The sequence below is a fragment of the Pan troglodytes genome, chromosome 7 (assembly GCF_028858775.2).
Source record: "Pan troglodytes isolate AG18354 chromosome 7, NHGRI_mPanTro3-v2.0_pri, whole genome shotgun sequence".
NCBI lineage: Eukaryota > Metazoa > Chordata > Mammalia > Primates > Hominidae > Pan > Pan troglodytes.
In genome coordinates, this window is record NC_072405.2 from 49900297 (window position 1) to 49926611 (window position 26315).

Consider the following 26315-nt stretch of genomic DNA (forward strand, 5'->3'; position numbering starts at 1 on the left):
CCCTAAAACAGTCCGCCTGGCCCCCAGCATATTGACATTTTTCCTCTTGATTTGTGTGACTGACAATGTTTCTGTTTCCCTCCCCCAGCTTTGGTAGCATGTAAGCAGCTGTTTGCCAAGAACCCAGGTCACTGCTAAGAAAGGGTGCCTTCGGAAGAAGAGTGTCCAGAGGAAACCAATGCCAGATGCATCTGGAGTTACACTCAGCACTCGCAGTATGAGACATTGTGTGCCAGCATCTCTTTCCTTCTGGCAAAGACTGTAGCTCTCCAGGTAGGAGGATCCTGGAAGCTGTGAGCACCAGGAGCCTTGCCAGAGGAGGATGGGGCCAGATATGAACTCTCTACCATGAACATGGTTCTCGGCTTATGAAGGAATTTTAAGTAAAACAATTATTTAATTTCCACATATTCAAGTCAAAAGCCTTCTGTGTGAAGTGCCAGTGATTACCCCTCCACAGGAGTTATCAGGATTTTTCTGGCACCAAGTTTAATTCTTCTTGGTACTTCTGGTAGTGACAGATCTGCAGGACAGATTTATCTGTTGAATGCTCTTGGGCAGGAAAACCATGTAAAACCTCTGGAAGCAGCATCAGGACAGCAGAGCAGAGCCCCCGTCCTCACTGCTCACTTGCACAGAAACTCTATCTGGACTCGGATGCTTTTACTGAAGACCCATCTAGCTTCAGTCATCTTTAGAGTCCATCCGTTCTGAGGAGACCTGGCGTTTGCAGTTGCCTCCTGTGGCCGTGTTTTTCTGTCATTCTGTTCCCAGGCCTTCTTTTCAGGCGGTTGAAGGGTGTGGACTTTGGAATGGGGTTTGCTGTTCTTCGGGAACTTGCTTCCTTTCCCTGGCTTGTGCCATCGGAAAGGACCATCTGAAGGCTGCAATTTGTTCTTAGGGAGGCAGGTGCTGGCCTGGCCTGGATCTTCCACCATGTTCCTGTTGCTGCCTTTTGATAGCCTGATTGTCAACCTTCTGGGCATCTCCCTGACTGTCCTCTTCACCCTCCTTCTCGTTTTCATCATAGTGCCAGCCATTTTTGGAGTCTCCTTTGGTATCCGCAAACTCTACATGAAAACTCTGTTAAAAATCTTTGCGGTAAGTTATGCTGTTACAAAAGGTTGCTTCACAGAGGAGGGTAGAAGTGCATTTAGCAAAAAGTTATTCTTACAGGCCTATTATCTCTTTATTAGATAGGGAGAAAGTTGGGAGAATGGGAAGTGGCTTTTTGAGTAAGAAGAATAACTAAACATCTACCTTTGAAAGGTACTTGTGTGTTTGATTTATGCCGAGCCGAGGGACCTATACCATGACTCCACATGTTGCCTGTTTATTTCAAAGAGAATGGGGCTTAGAATTAAAGAAAAGCACTGCCAATCTCTGTCTCTTCTTGCATAACTGATGCCATAGCTCGAAGCTGCTGCAGGCATATTCCCTCACTGAGAAGCATGGGAGAGCCTCTTCTCTTCCAGGCATTTATTCTAAGTAGGTCCTTGCATTTCAGACTAAAAGAATGGACAGAAAAGGGCATTTGAATTGTTTTATTTTCTTAAAGATAGAGGCAAAGGATACATTTCTGAACATATGTCAGAACTTACCTGACCGTTGAATTATACCAAACTGGTCACATTGTAAGGAAATAGGTGAGAAGTGATGTTTTTTGGAAGTTGATCTCTCCCACAAGACTTAAATACCTCTGCACAGATTTGGTGATTTCATTGTAATGTCTGTTTTTAGTAGTCACCAAATCTTTAGGGATTCATGTATAATTTGAGAAGTGCACTTATAGTAGTAAAAATAATACAGCATTGTTCATATTTTATCTTTTTCTTTTCTTTTCTTTTCTTTTTTTTTGAGACAAGAGTCTCACTCTGTCGCCCAGGCTGGAATGCAGTGGCGCAATCACGGCTCACTGCAACCCCTGCCTCCCGGGTTCAAGCAATTCACCTGCTTCAGCCTCCTGAGTAGCTGGGACTACAGGCCCATGCCACCACACCCGGCTATTTTTTTGTATTTTTAGTAGAGATAGGGTTTCACCATGTTGTCCAGGCCGGTCTCGAACTCCTGACCCCTCAAGTGATCTGTCCACCTCAGCCTTCCAGAGTGCTGGGATTACAGGCCTGAGCCACCATACCTGGCCCATATTGTATCTTCTGGTTTTGAGAGTAACTTTTATCATTTTTCTTTGGTTCCTTATAATTCTGTGGTAGATGGGGCATTTTATCAACCTGCATTTTATTTATCTGCATTTTATCAATGAAGAAAAAGACTCAGATTAAGTGAGCTATGTGAAATGTTACATTATAGTGTGAAATATTTTTTATGTTTGTCATTGAATCTTGGGTTTTTTCTTTTTTGGTACTTAGTATGTCTATAAGCATATGGTGTTTTTTTTTACATTTAAATGTTTTCTTAAGAAAACCAAGGGGAAATTGACAACACAAAGTTAATAATTTTAGAGTGAACAGTTCAGTAGCGTTTACTATATTCACATTGTTTTCTGTCCAATTCACAACATTTTCATCAGTCCAAAGGAAACCCCACACTCATTAAGCATTCACTCCCCATTCCTCCCTCCGCCAGCCCTGGCAACCACAGTCTGCATTCTGCCTCTGAATTTACCTATTCTGCATATTTCATGTGAATGGAATCATACCAAATATGCCCTTTTGTGTTCTGGCGTCTTTCACTCAGCATAACGTTTTCAAGGTTCATCAGCATCGTAGCACGTGTCACTACTTCTGTTCTGCCTGTTTGTGGGTGAGGGGCTGAATTATATTTTACTGTATGTCTCTACCATAATTTGCTCATCCTTTCATCCATTGATGGACAAGGATGGGCTGTTTCTACCTTCTCTGGCTATTTTGAATAGTGCTGCTGTGGACCTGCGTGTACATGCATTTGTTTGAGTACCTGTTTTTTAAGAATATAATCTTAGAGCATTGCTTAGGATGGACTTGGGGTTATCTGTATCTGAGTCCTTGCTACTCAGAGAGCGATCTGGAGAGCAGCTGCATGAGCATCGCCAAGCAGCTGGTTAGAAATGACCATTGCAGACCCACCCCAGACCTATTGAGTTAGACTCTGCACAGGTGAATCAGATGCATATTAAAATTTGAGGAGTAGTGATCTAGTCAGTCTTTGGACTGGCTGTTTTTTAATGTATTTATTTTAATTAGGAAATGTAATTTTCATATATTTTAGTCCAAGAAAACCTCGAGCAGCACACAGGATCCTTGCGGATGGTATAACTTACACCTGGGCCCTTTTACCACCATGAAAAACATCTATCAGGATAGAATTAGTAGAAAAGCTGATAAACTTAGGACACAGTGAGTGGTGTCTAGTGTCTAGCTTTCATTTACATTTGTAAGCACGTGGTTAATTCATGGACCTATGGAAGTTGTAATTATTAAAAGGTAGAAGTAAGAGTTATGAGCCTAGAGTTCTCTTGTAGTAGTTAAAATTTCACTTGGATGACTTTGGGTAGGGCAGAAGGCCTAGAATCCATGTATATTCCTTGCTCCATTTTGAAAATGTCCCCAAAATTAATACTTTAAAGTTTATAGCCAAATAAATCCTTTGTATTGTGACTATTATTTAAAATGTACATCCCTATGACTTTTAATGTAGATTATGATACAATGGAAAATTCATCATATGTGTACTTTGGGCCAATTTATAGGACCTGCAGTCTTGAACCAACAGAGACTATTTGAAGCCACATCTTGAAAATTACTGGTTTGGGCCACAGTGGTGTATGTATGTATTTATTTATGAGACAGAGTCTTGCTCTTTTGCCCAGGCTGGAGTGCAGTGGCATGATCTTGGCCCACTGCAGCCTCCTCCTCCTGGGTTCAAGCAATTCTCCTGCCTCAGCCACCCAAGTAGCTGGGATGACAGGCGCGCGCCACCACACCTGGCTAATTTTTGTATTTTTAGTAAAGACAGGGTTTCGCCATGTTGCTCAGGCTGGTCTTGAACTCCTAGCCTCAACTGATCCATCCGACTCAGTCTTCCAAAGTGGTGCTGGGATTACAGGCGTGAGCCACCACACCTGGCCTGGGGCACAGTGATTTAGAAGCGGTAATGGAAGTAGCATATGTATATTTGTGACCTCAACATTTAGAATTTCAGAAACTAGATTTGCACTCCTTCCTTCCTTAGAGGTGTGTGCCAGCCACCAAAAGGGTTGTGGATGCCCTGTGGGGCCTGTCCTGTTTGTGGACCATTACAGCCTGGCTGTAAACTGAGTCACGTGGGCCAGAAAGGACTGGCGTATTCCTGCAGGGGCCTGGGGTGCTCCGGACGAGTGCTGGTCTTTTTTCACCCTCTGTTACTGCTCTGAGTCAATCTGAATGGAAGGTAGGAACTGAATGCTGCCTTCTCAGTGGTCACATAGGTACAGCTGAACTTGGCCCAGTGGGCTTCAGGTCTTGGGAAGTCAGTATCTGTGTATCTGTCTAAAATATACCTAACACTTGTGGGTGTTTGTGTGTACCTTTCTTAAAATTGAGGAGTGTCTTAGTCTATTTAGGCTGCTATAACGAACTACCATGGGTTGGGTGGCTTAAAAAACACATTTAGTTTTTACATTTCTGGAGGCTGGGAAAACCATGTCCAGGCACCAGCAGATTCAGTGTCTGGTGAGGCCGCTTCCTGGTTCATAGACATCTGTCTTCTCTCTGTGCCCTCCTGCAGCAGAGGGATGAGGGAGCCCTCTGAAGTCCCTTTTTTAAGGATACTACTAGTGCTATTCATGACTGCTTCACCTTCATGACCTTATCACCTCCCAGAGGCTCCACCTCCAAATGCCATCACCTTGGGGCTTAGGTTTCAACATGAATTTTGAGGGGACATAAACATTTATTCTCTAGCAAGGAGAGACCTTTATTTTACCTTTTTAAGCCTCTTCACCGCTTCCTAAATTGGAATAATGGGTATAAGTTTAGAGCCGGAAGAAAGTTCAGAGATCGTCTTCATTTTGCTGTTCTCCTTCCTGTCAGTGCATTTAAATCGCCTGGGGAGGCATTTTAAAAAATACTTCTGGGGCTGGGCGCAGTGGCTCATGCCTGTAATCCCGGCACTTTGGGAGGCCGAGGCAGGTGGATCACCTGAGGTCGGGAGTTCGAGACCAGCCTGGTCAACATTGTGAAACTCCATCTCTACTAAAAATACAAAATTAGCCGGGCGTAGTGACGCACATCTGTAATCCCAGCTACTCGGGAGGCTGAAGCAGAAGAATCGCTTGAACCCAGGAGGTGGAGGTTGCAGTGTACAGAGATCCCGCCACTGCACTCCAGCCTGGGTGACAAAGCAAGACTCCGTCTCAAAAAAAAAAAAAAAAAAAAAAGTACTTTTGCGCCCCAGAACCTGCTTTAACTGATCTGGGTAGGCATTTTTTTAAAAGCTCCCCAGGGTATTCTGATGTCCCAAGTATGGACCTCAGTGACTGTTCCTGACACAGAGGATGTGGGGGGGCAGGATGCTGTGATATGTGAGATTAGGTTAGAAAATGCAGTAGGGCTTCTATCTGGCCCGTCTCTCAGGCTGCTTGCCCCTGGACCCCAGCTACCATGTTGTAAGGAAGCCAACCAGGTGTAGGCAGCCCAGCTCCCAGCTCAGTGAGGCCCTGAAGGCCAGCACCAGCCACCCCACACTGGAGGGATGAGTCTTCTGAGGATTCCAGTCCTCAGCTGCACTGAATGAATGAATGAATGAATGAGTGGTGTATTCACGTAGTTTTGGGGTGGCTTGTAATATAGCAATAAGATAGCCAGACAGACATTAGAAAATTTTAAACATTCATTCATGGCCCACAACTTGTAACACCTTTTAATTTTTTTTTTTTTTTTTTTTTGCCTTCTTCCTTTCAGTCTTTGGCAATAAACATTTATATTTTATGGCTGTATTAATAGTGTTTACTTGTTGTGTGTCTACATTTTCTTTTGGCATTTTATCAGCCATTTTCACATTTTACTAAATAATCTTCATAAAGATCATTAAAACTGGATACCTAATAGTTCATGCAGTACATACACCTGTGCTTTTGGCAGACCTAAGCTAGCCCTGGCTTACAGCTCCTTTCCCATGACTAGTTCTCCCTATATAAAGGAACCAGGAGAAAGTATTTGTGTACCTGCCAAGGGAGGAGGAACATGGAGAGGATATGGGTGGATCAATATCTTTTCTATTCCCTTTCCTGGAAGCCCTAACTCAGTGCAGGTCCTGTTCATGCTGAGTCACAGAAGATCTTTGTGTGCAGAGAGCAGCATGGGACTGGAAGGGTTTTAGTGTTTGCTTAATGTTTGTGCTTCACATGAACCCCCTCCACAGTGGTGATGGTATTACTAGGAGTAGAATTCCCAGGAGTTGACCCTCAGCTGAGTTGAAAATGACCTGGAAGAGGGGAGAGAAGAAAGCCTGGATGTAAAGGAGAAAGATGAGAACAAATGATGTGAAAGGAGTTGATCAGGTCACATTAGAGAAGGTGAGACAGCTATGATGTGATCTGTGTTAAACTCCAAGGTGGAACTTGTTGGTGGAGAGTCAGAAACCAGTGGCAGTTGTGGAGAAGCTGAAGAGACTAGTGGTGGTGGCATTGTGTGCAATGGGCATTTGTGTTGGGTCAGGCAGCTGTTACCTTGAATCACAGGGCTTTCATTACTGGCTCTGAAAAAGGCATTGAACTTTCCAGTGTTTCTTCATTTAGAGAGTGGGAGTATTAATACTCCTTTCACATGGTTGTAGTGAAAGGGGTCATCCTACCCCCGATGAGGAGTGTGATTTTAACATAGCCTTGAGTAGGTTAAAGGACAGACTGAAGCAGACAGGAATTAAGGGGGAAGACGAAAGGAAATAGCTCCAGGTTTTGTCATTTTGGCTCTACTTTTCCATAAGGAGACCTTGATGGAGAAAAATATTGGGAGTTGATGAATTAAATTAGTGACTGCCTACTAAGTAGAAGGCACTCTCTCAGACTGTGCTGAAATGCACATAGGGGTAAGTTCTGGCTGCCGCCTCTTGAGGTTTGTGTAGTCTAGTAGGAAAGACAATATATGCATCTATAACTAATTCAGAATGAATTAGTTGAAATACCAGTTGAAATACACAGGCAGAGGTGAATTCTGATTGCAGGAATTGAGTAGGTAACATTTCTTAGATTTGACATTTGAACTGGATCCTAAAAGGGAAAAGGATAGAGCATTCTAGAAGCACAGTTGATAAAGGTGAAAAGGTAATCTTGTTTAGAGATGGCACATAGTTCAGTAGAGCAAAAACACTGGGCGCATGGAGGGAATGAGGTGGGTTACAATACTGAACTTCAGGCATTGGGAAATCATTGAAGGTTGTTTTTTGTTTGTTTGTTTGTTTGTTTGTTTGTTTTTTGAGACAGAGTCTCCCTCTGTTGCCCAGGCTGGAGTGCAGTGGCGCAATCTTGGCTCACTGCAACCTTCGCCTCCTGGGTTCAAGTGATTCTCCTGCCTCAGCCCCGAGTAGTTGGGGTTACAGGCCTGTGCCACCACACCTGACTATTTTTGTAGTGTTAGTAGAGATGGGGTTTTGCCATGTTGGCCAGGCTGGTCTCAAACTCCTGACCTCAAGTGATCCACCCTCCTCAGCCTCCTAAAGTTCTGGGATTACAGGCATGATCCACTGCACCCAGCCCATTGAAGGTTTTTGAACAAGAAAGTGACGTGGCTGGACTCTGGCAGCATGTGTTCAGGTGGATCAGAGGGAAGCAAGAGGGAAGCAATTCAATAGGGAATAAGGGAGTGCAGAGGACAGGGCATGAACCACGAGGCAGCTGGGTGAGAGCATCCTCTTGGGAGGATGGCAAGGGCTTGCCGTATCTTGCCCTATGCATCTCTTCCATCTGGTGCTTCCTGAGCTGTGTGTGCTTTATCATAAAGCTATACATGTAAGTAAACCATTGCCCTGAATCTTGGGAGTCATTCCAGCACATTGAACCTGAAGAAGGGTTGTGGGAACCCCGATTTATAGCTGGTCAGTCAGAAGTACGAGTCATGTGAGACTTTCAACTTGCATCTGAAGTAGGGGCACTCATGTGGGACTGACTCTTAACTTGTGGAATCTGATACCAACTCCAGGTCAATAGCCTCAGAATTGAATTCAATTGAATTAAAGGACACCCAGCTGGTGCCTGCTGAAGATTTGCTTGGTTTGGGTTTGGGGGGGCATTCCTCACACATCTGGTATCAGGAGTGTGCTGTGTGAGTATAGTGCAGAGAAGCAGTGTTTTCCCAGAGGCCCTTTGATTTGGTCCAGTAGGGTTTGTAGGGGCCAAGGGAAAGCATCCCCTTTGCCCTCTGAAGATTCACTGAAAAATCAACTCTCAAAAGCAGATTAATAAAAGAAAAGACGTACAAATTTATTAATGTGCACAGGAGTTTTACAAAGATCTCAAAGAAATAGCTAGATGGTTGATGCTTTTGTAGCATTTGAGGTTACAGAAGCAGTGGGGGCTCCGAGCATGGCCAAAAAACAGGCTATGGCGGTAAATCAGGTGGCAGTAGGTAACAAGAGGGAGAGAAGAGGTGGCTTGGCTAGCACAGGTAGTCTTGTGTAGATGAAACCTCACAGATAGCAGCCCTTCAAGAGTGTAGATGCTAAGTGTTTCTTTCAGACCTTTAAAGGCGTCTGACTCTCAGTTCTTTCTAGATTGGGACAAGGAGGGAGTTGCTTCAGAGAAAGTCCATTTGCATCTGTTGTTTACTTCACTTTGTCTCCTCTACAGATGCAAATTCCTCCTACAAAAGACAGTTTCTCCGTTATTCTTGCATTTCCAGTCCTTCTGAACAGTCCTCTTGAAATATGTCAAAGAAGTATATTTCAGGATGAAATATTTTGGTTTCTTTCAGGCAGAAAGAGTCCAGTTCATTGATCAGCCATTTCTCAAACTCCTGGGCTTAAATGATCCTCCTGCCCATACTGCTGGGATTACAGGTGTGAGCCACTGCACCCAGCCACCTGATCAGCCATTTCTTAACAGGCTGTTCAGCCCTCTCCTCTTTTCCCCTGCCCTTGTGACTTGGGGCAATTTTTTCCTAAACACAGACGTGTTTTGTCATGTTCCTGAAATTAAAAAGCAGGAGGCCAAAGGGATGTTTATTACTGAACTGCCACAGAACTAGGAGATGTAGAATCTCAATTAGCAGATCCCTTTCCCATGATCACAGAGCCTGCAGGCATCTTGAATTTTGCACATTGAAACAATCCTCAGACTGAAATTGTCATCTGAGAGGCCTTATGTCATATATTCTCTGCCTATTGCAGTCTCATGGAGTATCAGAATTGTCAGTACAGAATCAAGTTTCTCTCTTTTTTTTTTTTTTTTTTTGAGACAGGGTCTTGCTGTATCTCCCAGGCTGTAGTGCAGTGGTGCAATCTCCGCTCACTGCAGCCTCAACGTCCCCTGGCTCCCATCTCAGCCTCTGGAGTAGCTGGGACTACAGGCACACGTCACTATGCCTAGCTAATTTTTTTGTATTTTTTAGATACGGGATTTTGCCATGTTGCCCAGGCTGGTCTCAAACTCCTGGGCTCAAACGATCTTTCTGCCTTGGCCTCGCAAAGTGCTAGGATTACAGGCATGAGCCCCACTGCGTCTGGCCCCAAGTTTTTCTCTTCTGATTATTCTTGCAGTGCCAAAACAGAGCCTGGCCAAAATGTAGAACCCTAAATTCTGGTTGAGTGACCTGTGTTTCTGCATGCCAGGATTGTTGTGAACTCTCTTGCCCCTTTTCACCTCTTCTCTAGTTCCAGGAAACCAGATGAGATTTACCTTCCTCCATTTTAGGTATTATATTAACATTTTTAAAGGAAAGCTCATCTGTGCTTAGAGCCAAAAGACATCAATGGCCAAATATCTGAAACAGAGAAAATGGGTCATGTGAGTTTTCTTGCCTTTGAACTTTCTTTGCGTGGTGACTTTGTGAGCCACCTTCCTCTCTAGACTGTGTGGTTTGAGATTTCCAGATGAGGTCAGATCACTGATTAAACTTGCGTGCAGCATTCGGCTTTGCTGGACCACGTGGTGCAGTCTTGCTGACCCTTTGGGCTTTGCCAGCAGAACCCGCACCATGTGCCCTGGGCCACGTGCATCTTCCCATGCCATGGGATGATGGGCTCGTGCCCACTGTGCATAACCGTGGAAGCCGAAGGTTGAGGCTTTTGAATGCCTGTTCAGTTTCTCTGACTCACTGTGGACATGACATAGCTTTCTCTCTAGTGATACCATATCCAAGGGGGGATAAGTGCACCCACGTTTTCACCTCTCATTTGATAGTGGGAGAGAACCAGCCCCTGGCTGTCTTATACCAGCGAAACCAGTTTTAATGAAGAGGGATTCTAGGAAAAGCGTCTTTTTCCTAGGTCTTTTCCAGAATCTGTGTTATTTCGGTAATAATCAGGACAGAGTGCTTTGCATTTCCCCAGTTTTGTCCCATACATGATTTCATTTTATCCTAAGCGATCCCGTGAAGTAGGAGTTTGAGGTAGTATCAATCCTGTTTTGCAGATAAAGAGACGAAGATTCAGAGACTTGGAATGGGTTGCTTAATGAACGCAGCTAGTGAATGTAAACTTGGGAATTGAATCTGGGTTTTTTTTTTTCGGTCTCCTAATAGTGTTCTTTTTTTCCTTTAACACTATTAAGCCACTCCCAGGCCTTTCAGTGTTAAGTTGTGGGATTCTCCCATTAAAATGTTACTCCTGTTACTGGACAGTCCAAACATATGTATTACTTAAGCTCTTTGTCTCCTTTAAAATGAAAATTGCTGCTTTCTTGGAGTAATTTGGTGGCAGGCAGTAGTTTACAGGATACCTGGCTTCGCTGTTTTGAGTAGCTGCCGTGGGGCAGTGCAGGAGGAATCGTGAGGTCTGTGCTGTCAGCAAGTGAGCTCCCTACAGCCCGGAGACAGAGAGACGTAGGCAGTGAGGAACTAGGCCTGAGGAACTCACCCCAGCTTCTTGAAGTTCCCAGTGTTTTGCTATAGGTGACTTAACTCTTGGTCCCAGTTGTCAAGGAAGGGGCTGCTCTGGGAGAGGTGGTTTGAGTTTCCTTCTAGACTATGTGCTTCTTGGCTACGGTCTTAGGTGACTGGGACTGAGGCTTTCACAGAATAGAGATGGAGGTGTTCACTGATTGAAAACAGGTCTCATTCTTGCTCTTGTATCTTGTTCCTTCCCCTCCCAGTGGGCTACCTTGAGAATGGAGCGAGGAGCCAAGGAGAAGAACCACCAGCTTTACAAGCCCTACACCAACGGTAAGATGGGGGTGTGATCCTTGTCCTGAGAGGTCCATTTGAACAGTGTTCCCCAGTGCTTCTGGTGCCACACACGCTCTTCCCTGCATTAGTGCAGGATGTGTGCTCTGAGTATGTCTCACGTGCTCTCCCCCAGCGTGCTGCTTGACAGGGACACACTCTTTTGCAGGAATCATTGCAAAGGATCCCACTTCACTAGAAGAAGAGATCAAAGAGATTCGTCGAAGTGGTAGTAGTAAGGCTCTGGACAACACTCCAGAGTTCGAGCTCTCTGACATTTTCTACTTTTGCCGGAAAGGAATGGAGACCATTATGGATGATGAGGTGACAAAGAGATTCTCAGCAGAAGAACTGGAGTCCTGGAACCTGCTGAGCAGAACCAATTATAACTTCCAGTACATCAGCCTTCGGCTCACGGTCCTGTGGGGGTTAGGAGTGCTGATTCGGTACTGCTTTCTGCTGCCGCTCAGGTGAGGCAGGGCCTGCGGGAGTGGGGCTCGCTGCTGCCACCCCACGTGGTGCACAGCCCACCTGCCTGCTCTGCTGTGTATTCCCGTTTTAGAAAGGAGGAGGGAATGACTGTCATTAGCCAGGCCGCGTGACTCTTTGGAGGGCTACACTGGTGATTCTCCTTTAGAGGCCCTTGGATTCTCTGCATATCAGACAGAAATAGTTGAATTTCTTAAAGACAGCTTGCTTCTCTAGATGACAGCAAACACAGGGACAGGGAACATTGTGTGCTTTCTGCCACTCCTTCCTGGACATGGCTCATTCTTTCCTGAAGCTTGCCTCTCAGGTACAGAGGCAGTATTGATCTTTCAGCTTCTCTGCACCATGTGCTGCTCTGAGTGTGCCTTGCCAGATGCTAATACCTTCAAGCTCCACCTCCTGTTGCTTCAGAGGGAAGCTGTGCTTCCACCGGGGTTTCCAGCCAAAGGGAAGGGGAGGGCAGCAGGGAGCAGCCCTGTGGCAGAATGGCCAGCTTAGGGTTTTCCAGCCTTCCAGCTGCCTGAGGCCTCAGGAGATGCAGGCAGCTGAGAGCCAGACCCATGGCTCACTGTCAGCTGGAATCAAAAGGATCTCTGGTTCTGATAGGCCTGCTTACATTTCTAGGTGAACTCTGGTCCAGGTCCCAGGTGAGCAGGTCTTGGGGGTGGTTTTTGTGATGCCCCCTTTGATTTTCACACCTTCAGTTCTGTACTTGGTAGAAGGATTTGCTGGCTGTGCTCTAACTTTTCTTCTTCTTACAGGATAGCACTGGCTTTCACAGGGATTAGCCTTTTGGTGGTGGGCACAACTGTGGTGGGATACTTGCCAAATGGGAGGTGAGTAGAGTGTGGCAGTCCATGCCTGAAGGACAGTTAGTTCTGGGAATGGTGCTCAGATATCGAAGGCAAGGCCACTTCTTTGGACACAACCAAAGCCATGGAATTTTAGATGGATTAAATAACCCAGTGGTGACCGGGCACGGTGGCTCATGCCTGTAATCCCAGCACTTTGGGAGGCTGAGGTGGGTGGATCACCTGAGGTCAGGAGTTTGAGACCAGCCTGGCCAGCATGGCGAAACCCTGTCTCTACTAAAAATACAAAAGTTAGCCAGGCGCGGTGGCGGGTGCCTGTAATCCCAGCTGCTTGGGAAGCTGAGGCAGGAGAATCCTTGAATCCAGGGGGCAGAGGTTGCAGTGAGCCAACATCACACCACTGCACTCCAGCCAAGGCAACAGAGCGAGACTCCATCTCAAATAATAACAACAACCCAATGGCAACAACGGCATCAGCAGTAGTCTTTACTTTTTTAAAATTTTGATCTATGACTGTTCTTTTTGTCCTTCAGCCCTCACATTCTTCCCATTTTGAAGACAAAAGGGAGAAGCCACAGACATGTAGAGTCCGAGACTCAGATGTTAACAGATTTTACAGCTTGTTGTTTAGTTTTGAGCATTTGACTGTGTGGATAAAGTGATGAGACAATACAGTTTTTAAAATGGTTTGAAATGTAGGGAGGTTTTGTCTGTTTGTGTGAAGAATATTTTGCTCCCTTTGGGAAGTTCTGGGGTTTAGAAACCTTTCTTCTGCCTGGGCGGATGAGGAGGTTGGCCTCTGGCCTTGGACCTGCCTCTGGATGTTGACTGGGGGGACAGAGTTCAGCCCGCCTATGGTCTGCAGATGCCGGATTCTAGGCTGTGAATTCTCCACCCACTGATTTGGGTGGATGTAAGTGAGTCTCCCTGTCTCCTCTTTCTTTCCTCATGTGTGAACATAAAGGTGCTCATGCATCATCACAGGACTTTCCTGTAGGTGCTGATGTCTATACAAGCACTTTGCCGTCATAAAGGACTGCTGAGCTGTTGAAGTCAGTAACTCTTTCTGTCTTCCTGTATGTAAAATAAAACCCAGAATCCTTGTCCTGTTATTGCAGGTTTAAGGAGTTCATGAGTAAACATGTTCACTTAATGTGTTACCGGATCTGCGTGCGAGCGTTGACAGCCATCATCACCTACCATGACAGGTGAGAGCGCTTTGTATTGATAGGAAGGGAGATGGCGCTGCAGGAAACACCACCCACCTATACTTAGCCAAATGGGAAGACACTTCTGAGCTTTTAGTTAGAGCAGATGAAGCGTGTGAGGTGAGAGGTGTGTTACATGAACTGTTTCACACTAATTTTGGTTGCTTTGCATACATTTTAAACCCAGGGAAAACAGACCAAGAAATGGTGGCATCTGTGTGGCCAATCATACCTCGCCGATCGATGTGATCATCTTGGCCAGCGATGGCTATTATGCCATGGTAAGAGCTCTTTCCGGTGCGTTCTTGAGGCAAGACTTCCTGCTTTAGAGTGGTCAGGGCTAGGAGGCTCCTGGACCCTTCACATAAACACTTTTATGTGTGGGCCAGGCCCCCACCTTACTGTCACTGTGGGGGCTCTGTGGGACTGTGATAGGAGATACCCTGGGCAGAGTGATTGGTGAGTGTGGCTGGAGAGGATGCCAAGGGCGGTCAGGCAGACCAGCAGGGGCAGAGGGAGTTGCTGGCAAGGACTGTGTCCAGGGCATCTGAGAATCTGCCCAGGGAGGGGCAGTTTTACACAGGGAATTGCGCTACTTTAGTATTTTAGTATTTTGTCTTAGGGGTTTCAGTTATGTTTTTAATTACCTATTTCTAGTATTACTGATTAAAAGGAGAAGGTTAAGATTTGGGGAGTCTTGGTAGTGGTTTCTTGGCAGTGAGCAACCTTCAGCCGGCAAGCGTTAGAGGTGAGAAGTTGGACTGCTTATTTTGTGAGATGTGGTTCTTCCTAGAGTGGGGAGATTCGTGTGAAGATGGCTTCACTACTAATGAGTCCTGTGCCTGCGCTTAGGTGGGTCAAGTGCACGGGGGACTCATGGGTGTGATTCAGAGAGCCATGGTGAAGGCCTGCCCACACGTCTGGTTTGAGCGCTCGGAAGTGAAGGATCGCCACCTGGTGGCTAAGAGGTAATGGACAGAACACTGCTGTTCTGCTTGGCCAGTTAGAATGCTGAAAAGGTTTCAGGGTAGTTATCCCTCCACAGTGCAGTTACGTGCCTTCTATCATAAGCCTATACTGCTTTCATAATAATTTTTTCTTAAAACATGAAATTTTAAAAGTGGCCAGGTGTGGTGGCTCATGCCTGTAATCCCAGCAGTTTGGGAGGCCGAGGTGGGCGGATCACTTGAGGTCAGGGGTTTGAGACTAGCCTGACCAACATGGTGAAAATACAAAATACTAAAAATGCAAAAATTATTGACGGGCATCTGTAATCCCAGCTACTAGGGAGACCGAGGCAGGAGAATAGTTTGAACCAGGGTGACAGAGGTTGCAGTGAGCCGAGATCGCGCCATTGCATTCCAGCCTGGGCGATAGAATGAGACTCTGTCTTAAAAAAAAAAAAGTATAGAAACCCTAGTATTATTTACCAAGTTAATAATGTTTCTTAACCTTTTTTTAATTCATTGTACCCATCATAATAAACAAAATACGAATTTTTACTGCTATTTGAAACCTCAAAATGAATTCATTTATCACAAATAAAAAGAAACCTAAGGCAGTGGAACAAAGTACTGCCCTGTTTTCAAACTTTAAGAAGGTGAATCTGCTGTAAGTAATGCAAAGAGATTTGCAGCAGACAGAGACATCAAGACAGTTGAGACCAAGCCACACATGGTGGCTCAGGCCTGTAATCCCAGTGCTTTGAGAGCCCGGGAGTTCGAGACCAGCCTGGGCAACATAGGGAGACCCCCATCTCTACAAAAAATTTAAAAATTAGCTGAGCGTGGTGGTACGCTTCTGTAGTCCCAGCTACTTGGGAGGCTGACGTGGGAGGATCGCTTGAGCCAGGGAGGGTGAGACTGCAGTGAGCTATGATTGCACCACCGCATTCCAGCCTGGGCAACACAGGGAGACCCTGTCTCAAAAAATAACACATAAGAAAAGACAGTTGAGATTATCTTCCATAGAGACAGATGAACTCTCCCCTAACTCCCTTTGCTACATCTCAGGGACAGAGCATTGAGCCAGCAGGGCTGGGCCCAGCCTCACAACTGTTACATAGTCTAGTGACACAGGTTTATTGAGGGGGCCATGCCCAGGCCTTGTGGCAGGTGTCTCTTTCAGGTGGCCCCCAGGTTGAGTGGCATCATTGGTGCTCCGATGTTTGCACAGAATTGAACAGTTCTGTGAATTAAATGGTAACCTGATTTTTCTCTATCCATATACATTTTTTCTTGATGAGCATTAGATTATGGGTTTAAAAATCGAAACTAGTGTCACAAATAAATAGGTGATTTATAAACATATTTTGACGATGTGTATAAGGTTGTCTGACCCTTTATTTTCTTCTTTGAAAGACTGACTGAACATGTGCAAGATAAAAGCAAGCTGCCTATCCTCATCTTCCCAGAAGGTAAGAAGGGGTTGGTTGCCACGAAGCGCTTCTGTGGGGAGTGCAGGAGTGTGATGCTGATGTTTCCTGGGAACCAAGGCCCTCAGCCCTTGTTGGGGTTATCTGTTTTCACTGAATAATGTTAGGTCCCCTTTAGGTTGGAAGTAGGACTAAAAACTCAGGTAAGTTCAGAATTTGAACTAAGAATGCCATAGTGTGAACTCCCCAAATGCAGGAATTTCTTCTGTAATGTTTCAGCTCCTCACAGAGCTCATGGTGTCCTCCTAAGGCCACTGCGCGTCTCTGCTCTATCTAGGCTGTGTGTATGAATCAGGGAAAGTGGTCCTGTAGAAAGAGAATCAGAGGCACCATCTTGCCTGTCTCTGTTAAGTGTTTGTTTTTAAGTTAGGGAGATGACAGATGTATCTTACTGGAGGAACCATTAGAAGAATTTTGACTATTATACTTAGTCTTTAAGAAACGCCTAATATCTGGGGTAAAGGGCCAACAGAAATAGCATTTTATTGTCTCCTGCATTTTAGGAACCTGCATCAATAATACATCGGTGATGATGTTCAAAAAGGGAAGTTTTGAAATTGGAGCCACAGTTTACCCTGTTGCTATCAAGGTACAAGACCTCCGATGGTACACACTGTCATTACTGGAGCTGCTGTGAGTGGGGTGCAGCAGGAGGAGGTAGAGGAAGGAGCTGGGGTCACCAGTCTGTGGTTGATGCCCTCAGCAGAGTGGCGTGGGGCTGGGTTGACGTGGGTCAAGTGCTGCCGGAGGAGGATGGTGAGTGCTCAGCACCCCTTAGAAGGGCCTGGGGAGTGTGGAATGGGGGACAGCCAGATTCCCGCCTGCATGCTGCTGCCGCCACCATTCGGGAAATGGCAAGCCCTTCACTTATTACCTTGCTTCATAAACCTAGCTGGAATGTAGGCCCCTCCACATGGAAAGCTGGCTGATTGCAGGGCACAGTGGTGTGGTTTCAAGCTGGATTTTTGCATTTTGAGGGAGCCATGAGGATGGGGGGGTCATTACTCCAGCCCAGTGGGAGAAACAGCTTCACTGCTTTTAGTTGTGTCATCTTTTAGACCTACAGCAGCTCCTAACAATGAGATGGACCCTGGGAGTTTATCTAGTCTACGTCGACCCTTTAGGAACTGCTCCTCTAACCCTTCAGACACCCAGAGCTATAGGATGTGATTAGCTAGTCATCTGCACATTGTTCCTCCCCGCTCTTACCCTCTTCACATCCACCAGGCCTCACATCATGACACCTACAAAACACAGGCCATCCTCAGTGTGGTTAAAGTATTTAGGCTGCAGCCTGAGAGCTCGATAAAATGGTGAGCAGATATGAGTCAGGCTCACACTTAGAATTTCTTTTGTAGGGGACTGGGTTGTCTGCAGAGCATTCTGTAGAGTTGGTTCTGACTTTCTTTTCACCTTGCCAGTGCCACTGGAGAGGTGTTGCTCCTGGTGAGGCCGATGCTCACCAGCCACTCACTGTTCATCATTTAGGCAGAGGACCAGGCCAGGGATGGCAGATGAATATTGCCTGCAGGGGACTCTGATTGACAGGCTAGGACTCACCAGAGCCTGAGGATGCTGTGTCTGGAAACAGCAGGAAAGAGGAACATAGTCTGTTAGCAGAGTCTGCCTTGGGTGTGGGAGTGGGGACTGGCATCTGCATCCTGCATTCTGGTAAAACGAGGACAGGTGCTTTGCAGTGTGACCGTGATGCTGGATGGAAGCCCTTACTGCTGCCTCCAGAACAGCGGCTCTTGAACTTAGGCTGCATCAGCATTGCCTGCAGGGATTGTTTAAATGCAGATTGCTGGGCCCCACACCCAGGGTTTCTGAACTTCCTATTCTTTTTCTTTTGAGGCAGGGTCTCAGTCTGTCACCCAGGCTGGAGTGCAGTGGCACAATCATGACTCATGCAACCTTGACCTCCCACATTTAGGTGATTCTTGTGTCTCAGCCTCCCAAGTAGCTGGGATTACAGGTGCACACCACCACACCTGGCTAATTTTTTAATTTTTGTAGAGACAGAGTTTCACCGCGTTGCTCAGACTGATCTAGAACTCCTGGACTCAAGTGATCCGTCTGCCTTGGCCTCTCAAAGTGCTGGGATTATAGGCCTGAGCCACCCCGCTGGGCCTTCTGATTTTCCATTCTAACGTGTTCTGGGTGGCATTGATGGTGCCAGTTGGGACCACACTGTGGCGGCCACAGTTCTGAAGCAGTGGCTCTTAGCTGCTGTCAGAACACGAACCCTGAGGAGTTTCCGCTCCTCTCCAAAGTAAAATGCTTATAAATTTTAGATACATTTCCATTCAGTCCACAGAGTAGAGCCCATGTATGGCTAAGAACATCTGGTCTACAGATTACTGGTTTTTGTGAACTCTTTATTGGTAATCAAACTTGGATAACCTTAGCGATTTCAAGGCTCTTCTTATATTTCCACCGGAATCCAGCCATGACCTGATGTGAGGAGTGTGTCGCTGTGTTGAGCTTCTGCCTTTTTTCTCTGTCCACACACACTGCCCAGTGTGGAATAGAGAATCAGCCCGAAACAAAGGGTTCTCACACTCTTGTGACATCAGAATTTCTGTCCATATCAGGCTTTATAAAATACAACGACATGACCAGATGCAGTGGCTCATGCCTGTAATCCCAGCACTTTGGGAGGCTGAGGCCGGTGGCTCACTTGAGGCCAGGAGTTCGAGGCAAGCCTGGCCAATATGGTGAAACCCCGTCTCTACTAAAAATACAAAAAAATTAGCCGGGCGTAGTGGCAGGTGCCTACAGCCCCAGCTACTCGGGAGGCTGGGGCAGGAGAATGGCGTGAACCTGGGAGGTGGAGCTTGCAGTGAGCCGAGATAGCGCCACAGCACTCCAGCCTGGGCGACAGTGTGAGACTCTTGTCTCAAAATGTATATTATTATATATAAAATTAAAATTAAAAAAATACTTTCTGATCATACACATTGCTTAGTTTTAAAAACTTATTATTTTCCCTTGTTTCTGTTGGTATTATAATAACACATTAAGTCTTCTGTAGTTAAATCTAATTTTCTTAGCTTCTATAATTAAGCCTAAATTATCTTCATTTTTGTAGTTAGGGCCACAGTCTTGTCAAAATTGTCCAGTTTTTATACTGTGGATCATAAAACTTAGGCTGGAAAGGCCTGTAAGATCATAGAGTTCAACCCTAGCCCATCCCACATGCAGGACCCTGCCCTGGGCTCCTTCTCAGGCTTTCCCAGGCAAAGGGCATTTTTGATGTTGTTGGCAGCATGGCCGTGTGGCATAACTCTTGAAATTCTGGCTCCTTTATTTTTCCACTCTGGTCCTGGGTGTTTGCACAAGGTCAGCCTACTGCCTTGTGTACAGGATCCCTTCAGACATTCGCTGGCAGCACCAGGCACTTTGTCCAGGCATTCTCAAGCACCCAGGTCCTCCTGTTGCTCCTTGCGCAACTTCCTCCAGAGCTTACCTACCCTGCTCACCTGCCCCTCCAGCTACTTGTTTGGTGAGAATGTGGGTCACAGCTGCAGCCACATTTTCTGCAAAATGCCAATGAAATAATGAAAGGATCTGATACCTGCTTCATGGTAGATGCAGGCCTGTGTGGTTGAGACCTCCCAGGGCTGTCAGCGTGAGCACAGAGCCGCCTCCTGAACAGACGATTGACTTTGTTGGAAGTGTAAATGTAGAAGCTTTCTAATAGTTTCCTCCCTGGTCTGGGCACCAGAAATCATATTTAAAAGTTGGTGTTTGTGTAAGAAAATATCTTTATTTGGGGGAGGTACACTAGATGAATGACAGGATGCTGAGAGGGGACAGGTGGAGCAAGTGGGAAACGTTGGCGGTGGTTGAATCAGGGAATGGGTACATGGGAGTGCATGATCCTTTTCTCCCTGGTTTTGGAGATGTTTGAAAACTTTATATACCTATGAGTAAGACCTGAAACTAATCAAGGAGGGAAGACATTTGCTTGAGGCAGGCTCTCAGGGGAGCCTTCCTTACTGATCTGTAGCAGAGGCCGGGTTCCTCGGGGGAGATCAGTGTTGCTCACAGTCAGAACCGGCCACATGGAGAGGGGCTTCCACAGTACTCATGCAAGGTCAGGGAGCAGCACCCCAGTACCATCACGGCCCAGTGGAGTCACTCACAGCAGTCACTGTGGACTCGCAAACGTTGTGAGAACTACTCATGTCTTACCTCCAGCTTTCCATTGTTTTCAGTATGACCCTCAATTTGGCGATGCCTTCTGGAACAGCAGCAAATACGGGATGGTGACGTACCTGCTGCGAATGATGACCAGCTGGGCCATTGTCTGCAGCGTGTGGTACCTGCCTCCCATGACTAGAGAGGTGAGTGCCCGCCCCAGGCAGGTCTGCGCCTGCTCTGTGTAACGTCAAGCCGGGGCTGAGCGGTCTCATTTGTTCTTTCTTACAGGCAGATGAAGATGCCGTCCAGTTTGCGAATAGGGTGAAATCTGCCATTGCCAGGCAGGGAGGACTTGTGGACCTGCTGTGGTAAGTTTAGAGCCAGGCCTTTTCAGCTGAGTTTCTGCAGCAGATGCTGTGTCATTGACTTCACTTACATGTCATTCCCCCTGGTGTGGAGAATTAAACTTGTCAGCTCTAGAGAGAGCAGTTTGACTCTCCCCGAATTCCAACCCAGAAGTGCCCTGTGCTTCCTTGACCTTGGGGAACCTGGATCAGGGATGCCTGGACTGAGGCAGTTGATTCTGTGTACCTTTCTGGGGTTTGAACCAGTCTTCCAGGACACCTGGACAGTGCCCATCTCTGGGTGGGCATGACCTGCTACTGATCTGAAAACTTCAAGAAGGAAGGAGGACTTTCCCAGGTCCCAGTGTATCTGGCAAAATTGAACGATTCTTAGAAAGGTAAAGGTTGTGTTTGGTGTATTCAGCTTGTTACCTAATAGAGCAGGATTGACATACTTTTTCTGTAGTCAGTAAATATTTTAGGGTTTGCAGGCCATATGGTGTCTGTTGCAGCTACTGATGATCTCTGCCATTGTAGTGTGAAAACAGTCTATAAACCAATGAGCATGGCTGTGTTCCAATAAAACTTTATTTACAAAAACAGGTATCAGCTGGATGTGGCCCATGGGCTGCATTTGACCAGCCCTTATACTAGAGTATGAGGTAGTTTTATCCCAAACAGTAGGAGACTGACAGGGGTCAATGCTGGTTCAGAGAAAGTTTTCCACTCTGTGGGGCATTTAGGTTTAAGAGCCAAGGGTCAACTGGGGAGAGCATTTGACTTAGATGGGCATTATCTATGAGAAAAGAAAGGGTAGAAATTCACATTGTAAACCCAACTGTAGAGTCTCAGGGAATAGATTGGCTCTCAGATGATGGCCTTTTAAAAAATGCTAGTGTGGATTGTGCACTCACTGTGTGCCAGTCACTGAGCTGCTGGGGCCCTGTGTGATCGTCTCTTTCTCCCTCACAGTAGCCACAGCCCTGTAAACAGTGTTCCCATTTTGCAGATGAGAAACTGAGACTCAAGTTAAATCACTTTTTTCCAAAGTCATAACATTAGCACTGGAGCTAGATTTTGAACCCACATCTCACAGACTTTTAGAGCTTGAAGGTTTAACTTCTGCCCCATGTTCCCATCTCTGAAGTTTAACAAAGATAGAGTGGCTGCTTTTAAAATCTATGCCTTTGCTATGGATTTTAAAGGGTGTAGCGGAGAGACTGAAAGCGGGCTTGGATTTTTATAAGTTGTTGAAGGTGGTGGTAATTCTAGAGTGTAGGCACGGAGGGGGCCAGCAGGCAAGAGGCAATGGGACTGTAACGAAACAATCCCAAGTCTGGTGGGTTGGTTTGGGGCTGCTGCAGGGAGGCACGGGGGCAGTGAGGCTGGAACTCTGAGAGGCAGCCCCGGAGGTAAACCTCCATTCCTGACGGCACTCTTTTTTTTGAGCATGGAAGAAGTCAGAACACGCGTTACCCCTTGTGTTAGCTCTCTGCATGAGTTCGGAGTATCCCTGGGTCTGAATTAAACAAATGACATTTTACAGATAGATTTTACAGATACGTTATGAGTCGATATTTCTTAAAGCATGTCTACCTTCCGTAATGCCAGAATTCCTCCTTTTCCTTTGTGAGCTGAAGATGAATGTTAGAGTAGAAAGAATTGTAAACTCCTTGGTAGGTTTAAGCAGTTATCAAGTACCTTGAATGTGAGTAGTAAATTCTCACCCCAGGGCAAGGGTAGACCTTTTGAGATAGAAAGGGTGGATATTGGGATCCCAGAGCCCCAAATCCCCTGAGGTTGTCTTGGTGAGAGTGCCACGGGGTACCCTGTTTCTGGCAGGTTTTTCTTGGTGTTTGGGCAGCATGGTGCATCTCCCATGGTGTGAGGGTGGCTGGGAGCCCTCTTGGCTGTTACTACATCCAGCCTTTGTCTCTCCAGGGATGGGGGCCTGAAGAGGGAGAAGGTGAAGGACACGTTCAAGGAGGAGCAGCAGAAGCTGTACAGCAAGATGATCGTGGGGAACCACAAGGACAGGAGCCGCTCCTGAGCCTGCCTCCAGCTGGCTGGGGCCACCGTGCGGAGTGCCGACGGGCTCAGAGCTGGAGTTGCCGCCGCCACCCCCACTGCTGTGTCCTTTCCAGACTCCAGGGCTCCCCGGGCTGCTCTGGATCCCAGGACTCCGGCTTTCGCCGAGCCGCAGCGGGATCCCTGTGCACCCGGCGCAGCCTGCCCTTGGTGGTCTAAACGGATGCTGCTGGGTGTCGCGACCCAGGACGAGATGCCTTGTTTCTTTTACAATAAGTCGTTGGAGGAATGCCATTAAAGTGAACTCCCCACTTTGCACGCTGTGCGGGCTGAGTGGTTGGGGAGATGTGGCCGTGGTCTTGTGCTAGAGATGGCGGGACAAGAGTCTGTTATGCAAGCCCGTGTGCCAGGGATGTGCTGGGGGCGGCCACCCGCTCTCCAGGAAAGGCACAGCTGAGGCACTGTGGCTGGCTTCGGCCTCAACATCGCCCCCAGCCTTGGAGCTCTGCAGACATGATAGGAAGGAAACTGTCATCTGCAGGGGCTTTCAGCAAAATGAAGGGTTAGATTTTTATGCTGCTGCTGATGGGGTCACTAAAGGGAGGGGAAGAGGCCAGGTGGGCCGCTGACTGGGCCATGGGGAGAACGTGTGTTCGTACTCAGGCTAACCCTGAACTCCCCATGTGATGCGCGCTTTGTTGAATGTGTGTCTCGGTTTCCCCATCTGTAATATGAGTCGGGGGGAATGGTGGTGATTCCTACCTCACAGGGCTGTTGTGGGGATTAAAGTGCTGCGGGTGAGTGAAGGACACATCACGTTCAGTGTTTCAAGTACAGGCCCACAAAACGGGGCAGGGCAGGCCTGAGCTCAGAGCTGCTGCACTGGGCTTTGGATTTGTTCCTGTGAGTAAATAAAACTGGCTGGTGAATGAACTGGAGGACTTCTCCCTTTACTTTCTCCCCTGGCTGTGGCCCTGAGTAGCAGGCTTCTCGTGAGGATTCCCGTTCTCTTCTGGGAGCATGGCCCTGGGGCTGCGGAGAAGCCACCTGACTGCTGGAGCGAGGAACCCTGCAGCTCAGAAGGTGAACAGCTCGTCTCAGATGCTTACAGATCTTTGGTTAATTTAGAATTTCCAGCACACACGTGGATTTCTCCAGAGATTGGGGGTGTGTGTGGGTCGCTGATGTGAGGCCTAGGGGAAGCAATGAGTAAACTCCAGGGTGGGGGAGGAGCAAGGGCCCGGGGAGGGCTGCAGAGGGGCGGGGGGTGGGGGCAGGGCCTGTGCTGCATGGTGGCTTCTGCAGGGGAGGAACAGGAGACGGGGGAGGGCTGCAGGGGGCAGGGTGGGCAGGGCATGTGCTGCATGGCGGCTTCTGCACAGCCAGAGCAGGCACCACAGGAAAAGAGTCGGCCACTGGTGCCTGCTGTACAGTCACAGTGGAGGCAGAGCCAAGGCCAAGCAGCCCCTGTGGGTTCTGGGGTTTCACCAGTTTCATGCTCCTCAGCTCCCCATTCATGCCCCACCAGCCCTCACTTGGGACCCATGCTCCCTCGTGGCACAGTCATGACGCCTCTCAGGATTTTGTGCCTGTGGTGCTGAGTGTCACGTCCCCAAGGTCGCCCTCTGGCCTGCAGTTCAGGGAGGGGGTGGGAGTGAAGCTGTGCTCCTGGGGCTGCAGACAGATCCACTTTGCATGTGGGGACCTGCTGGGTTGGCCCTGCAGTCTCCTTTTCTCTGCACCTACCTGTGACCTCCCCGGGAGAGCCTCCCATATCCTCACCTGCCCTGTTGCCAGCCCGGGGGAAATCTTTTTGCTCTCAAATGAAGACTGAAAAAATAAAGTCAGTGTTATGACTAATAAGTCTCTTAGGAACTGTTTTACAAAATGCTTAAGAATAAAAAGTGATTTTCAGCTTTTATAGGTGATGTTTACAGTGTTTGTAAACCAACTGGAGGGATCAGTAATTGGTCTTAAAAGATCAGGTTCTCTTTTAAAAAGTTCATCTGAAACTTTATGATTTGTTACTTTTGTGATTTGCATAGGTATTTATATATACACACACGCAGGTTTTGCTTTTGTCTCACATTCAGCACAGCTGTCTGCGGCCCCTGCCGGCAGGTGTGGCCGCACCTGGTGTGAAGTCACGTGGAGTCAGTGCTGTGGAGGGAAGTCCTGTGCGGGCCGGGCAGTGAGGAGAGCACTGATTCACGCCTGCAGAAACGTAACCTCCCCTTTCTGTGTATGCCTTCTACCATCATCCAGGCGACTGCTCCATCCTTTTAAATTAGGGGTCCTGCAAGCCCCAAGTGACCCATAGTCAGAGTATCTGGTTTGGGGTAACCGAGTTGGTCTTACGGGGCAAAAACTGAAGACACTTAGAAACATGCAAAGTACAAAATGATGTGTTCCCTCCTGTTACCCCAGCAAGGGTGGGGCTGAGCTGGGAATGACCCCCGGTGGTGTAATGAGTGGGAAGTGCTGGTCAGCTGCTAACCCCCCTCCAAGCCTGCTGCACCTTCACTTCTCTGCATCCGTCTTGTGAGTCATAACTAGGGACTTGGCTAGATGACCTCAGAGACCTCGTCCACCTCTGAATTCTCTATTTTTAAGCCCATAGTTCAAACTTTGGCTTTGATCTCTGAAGTCTTCTGGGTTTGGAAATACGGGAAGTCAACTTTGAATCCATTGCTTCTCTAAAACATCAGGGCTAGTGGAACTAACCCACTTGAGGGTGACCTTAAGGGCTTTAGGCAGCCATGGGGCTGGGGCCATACTGCTCTCAGGCTGGGCAGTATCTTCATTGTGGTTCTCAGACAGCCTTTTTTACTCAAACATGAGACTTCCCACCCACCAGTTAGGGAACTTTTTTTTTTTTTTTAAACACGGAGTTTCACTCTTGTTGCCCATGCTGGAGTGCAATGGCACAATCTCAGCTCACTGCAACCTCTACCTCCCGGGTTCAAGTGATTCTTCTGCCTCAGCCTCCAAGTAGCTGAGATTACAGGCATGCACCACCACACCCAGCTAATTTTTTGTATTTAGTAGAGACTGGGTTTCACCATGTTGGTCAGGCTGGTCTCCAACTCCTGACCTCAGGTGATCCACTCTCCTTGGCCTCCCAAAGTTCTGGGATTACAGGCGTGAGCCACTGCGCCCAGCCAAGAGGGAACTTTTTAATAAAGCTAGTGGGATTCCCTTGACAGCAGAACCAGCCTTGGGACTTGATGCTTCACCGTGTCAGAATCCGTCCCTGGTGCTGCCTTTCAGAGAAGAGGCTTGATGTGTGAGGGGTCAGGGGGAGTGCTCCAGATCCCTGAAATGCCCTTCCCAGACCAGTGACAGGCATTTTTGGGTGCCATCGTGTGACCTTCACGGCACAGCAAACAGTGGGCACTAACCCTGTTGTCCTGTGGAAATCTGGGTCTCTGAATCCTGCCATTTCCTTCCTGGAATTGGCCAGGAACTTGATTTTCTGGGCTATTGCTTGCTAGTGTCCCCTGATGCATGAAGGATCCCCCCATGTCATAGGTCCCACCTGCCTGCTGTGCATCCCGGGTGGC

General features: G+C 47.3%; 1 protein-coding gene across 10 annotated transcripts in view; it reads left to right on the top strand.

The window, feature by feature from the left end:
- GPAT4 (glycerol-3-phosphate acyltransferase 4) overlaps positions 1 to 23685 on the top strand; it is a 43972-nt gene extending 20287 nt beyond the window's left edge. For 3 of the 10 annotated variants that reach the window (XM_001138888.7, XM_016959388.4, XM_054656668.2), the window contains exons 2-13: positions 89 to 1101; positions 11222 to 11291; positions 11461 to 11761; positions 12542 to 12616; positions 13711 to 13800; positions 13988 to 14081; positions 14653 to 14768; positions 16161 to 16216; positions 16738 to 16823; positions 20455 to 20583; positions 20669 to 20748; positions 22666 to 23685. In XM_001138888.7, coding sequence (XP_001138888.1) covers positions 937 to 1101; positions 11222 to 11291; positions 11461 to 11761; positions 12542 to 12616; positions 13711 to 13800; positions 13988 to 14081; positions 14653 to 14768; positions 16161 to 16216; positions 16738 to 16823; positions 20455 to 20583; positions 20669 to 20748; positions 22666 to 22774 — 1371 coding nt within the window. In that variant the 5' untranslated portion in view covers positions 89 to 936 and the 3' untranslated portion in view covers positions 22775 to 23685. Of the gene's footprint in view, positions 1 to 88; positions 1102 to 11221; positions 11292 to 11460; positions 12428 to 12541; positions 12617 to 13710; positions 13801 to 13987; positions 14082 to 14652; positions 14769 to 16160; positions 16217 to 16737; positions 16824 to 20454; positions 20584 to 20668; positions 20749 to 20991; positions 21123 to 22665 lie in introns of all 10 variants that reach the window. The other 7 variants (XM_063817050.1, XM_063817052.1, XR_001720156.4 and 4 more) reach the window with 6 other exon arrangements.
- Positions 23686 to 26315: the final 2630 nt, after the last annotated feature.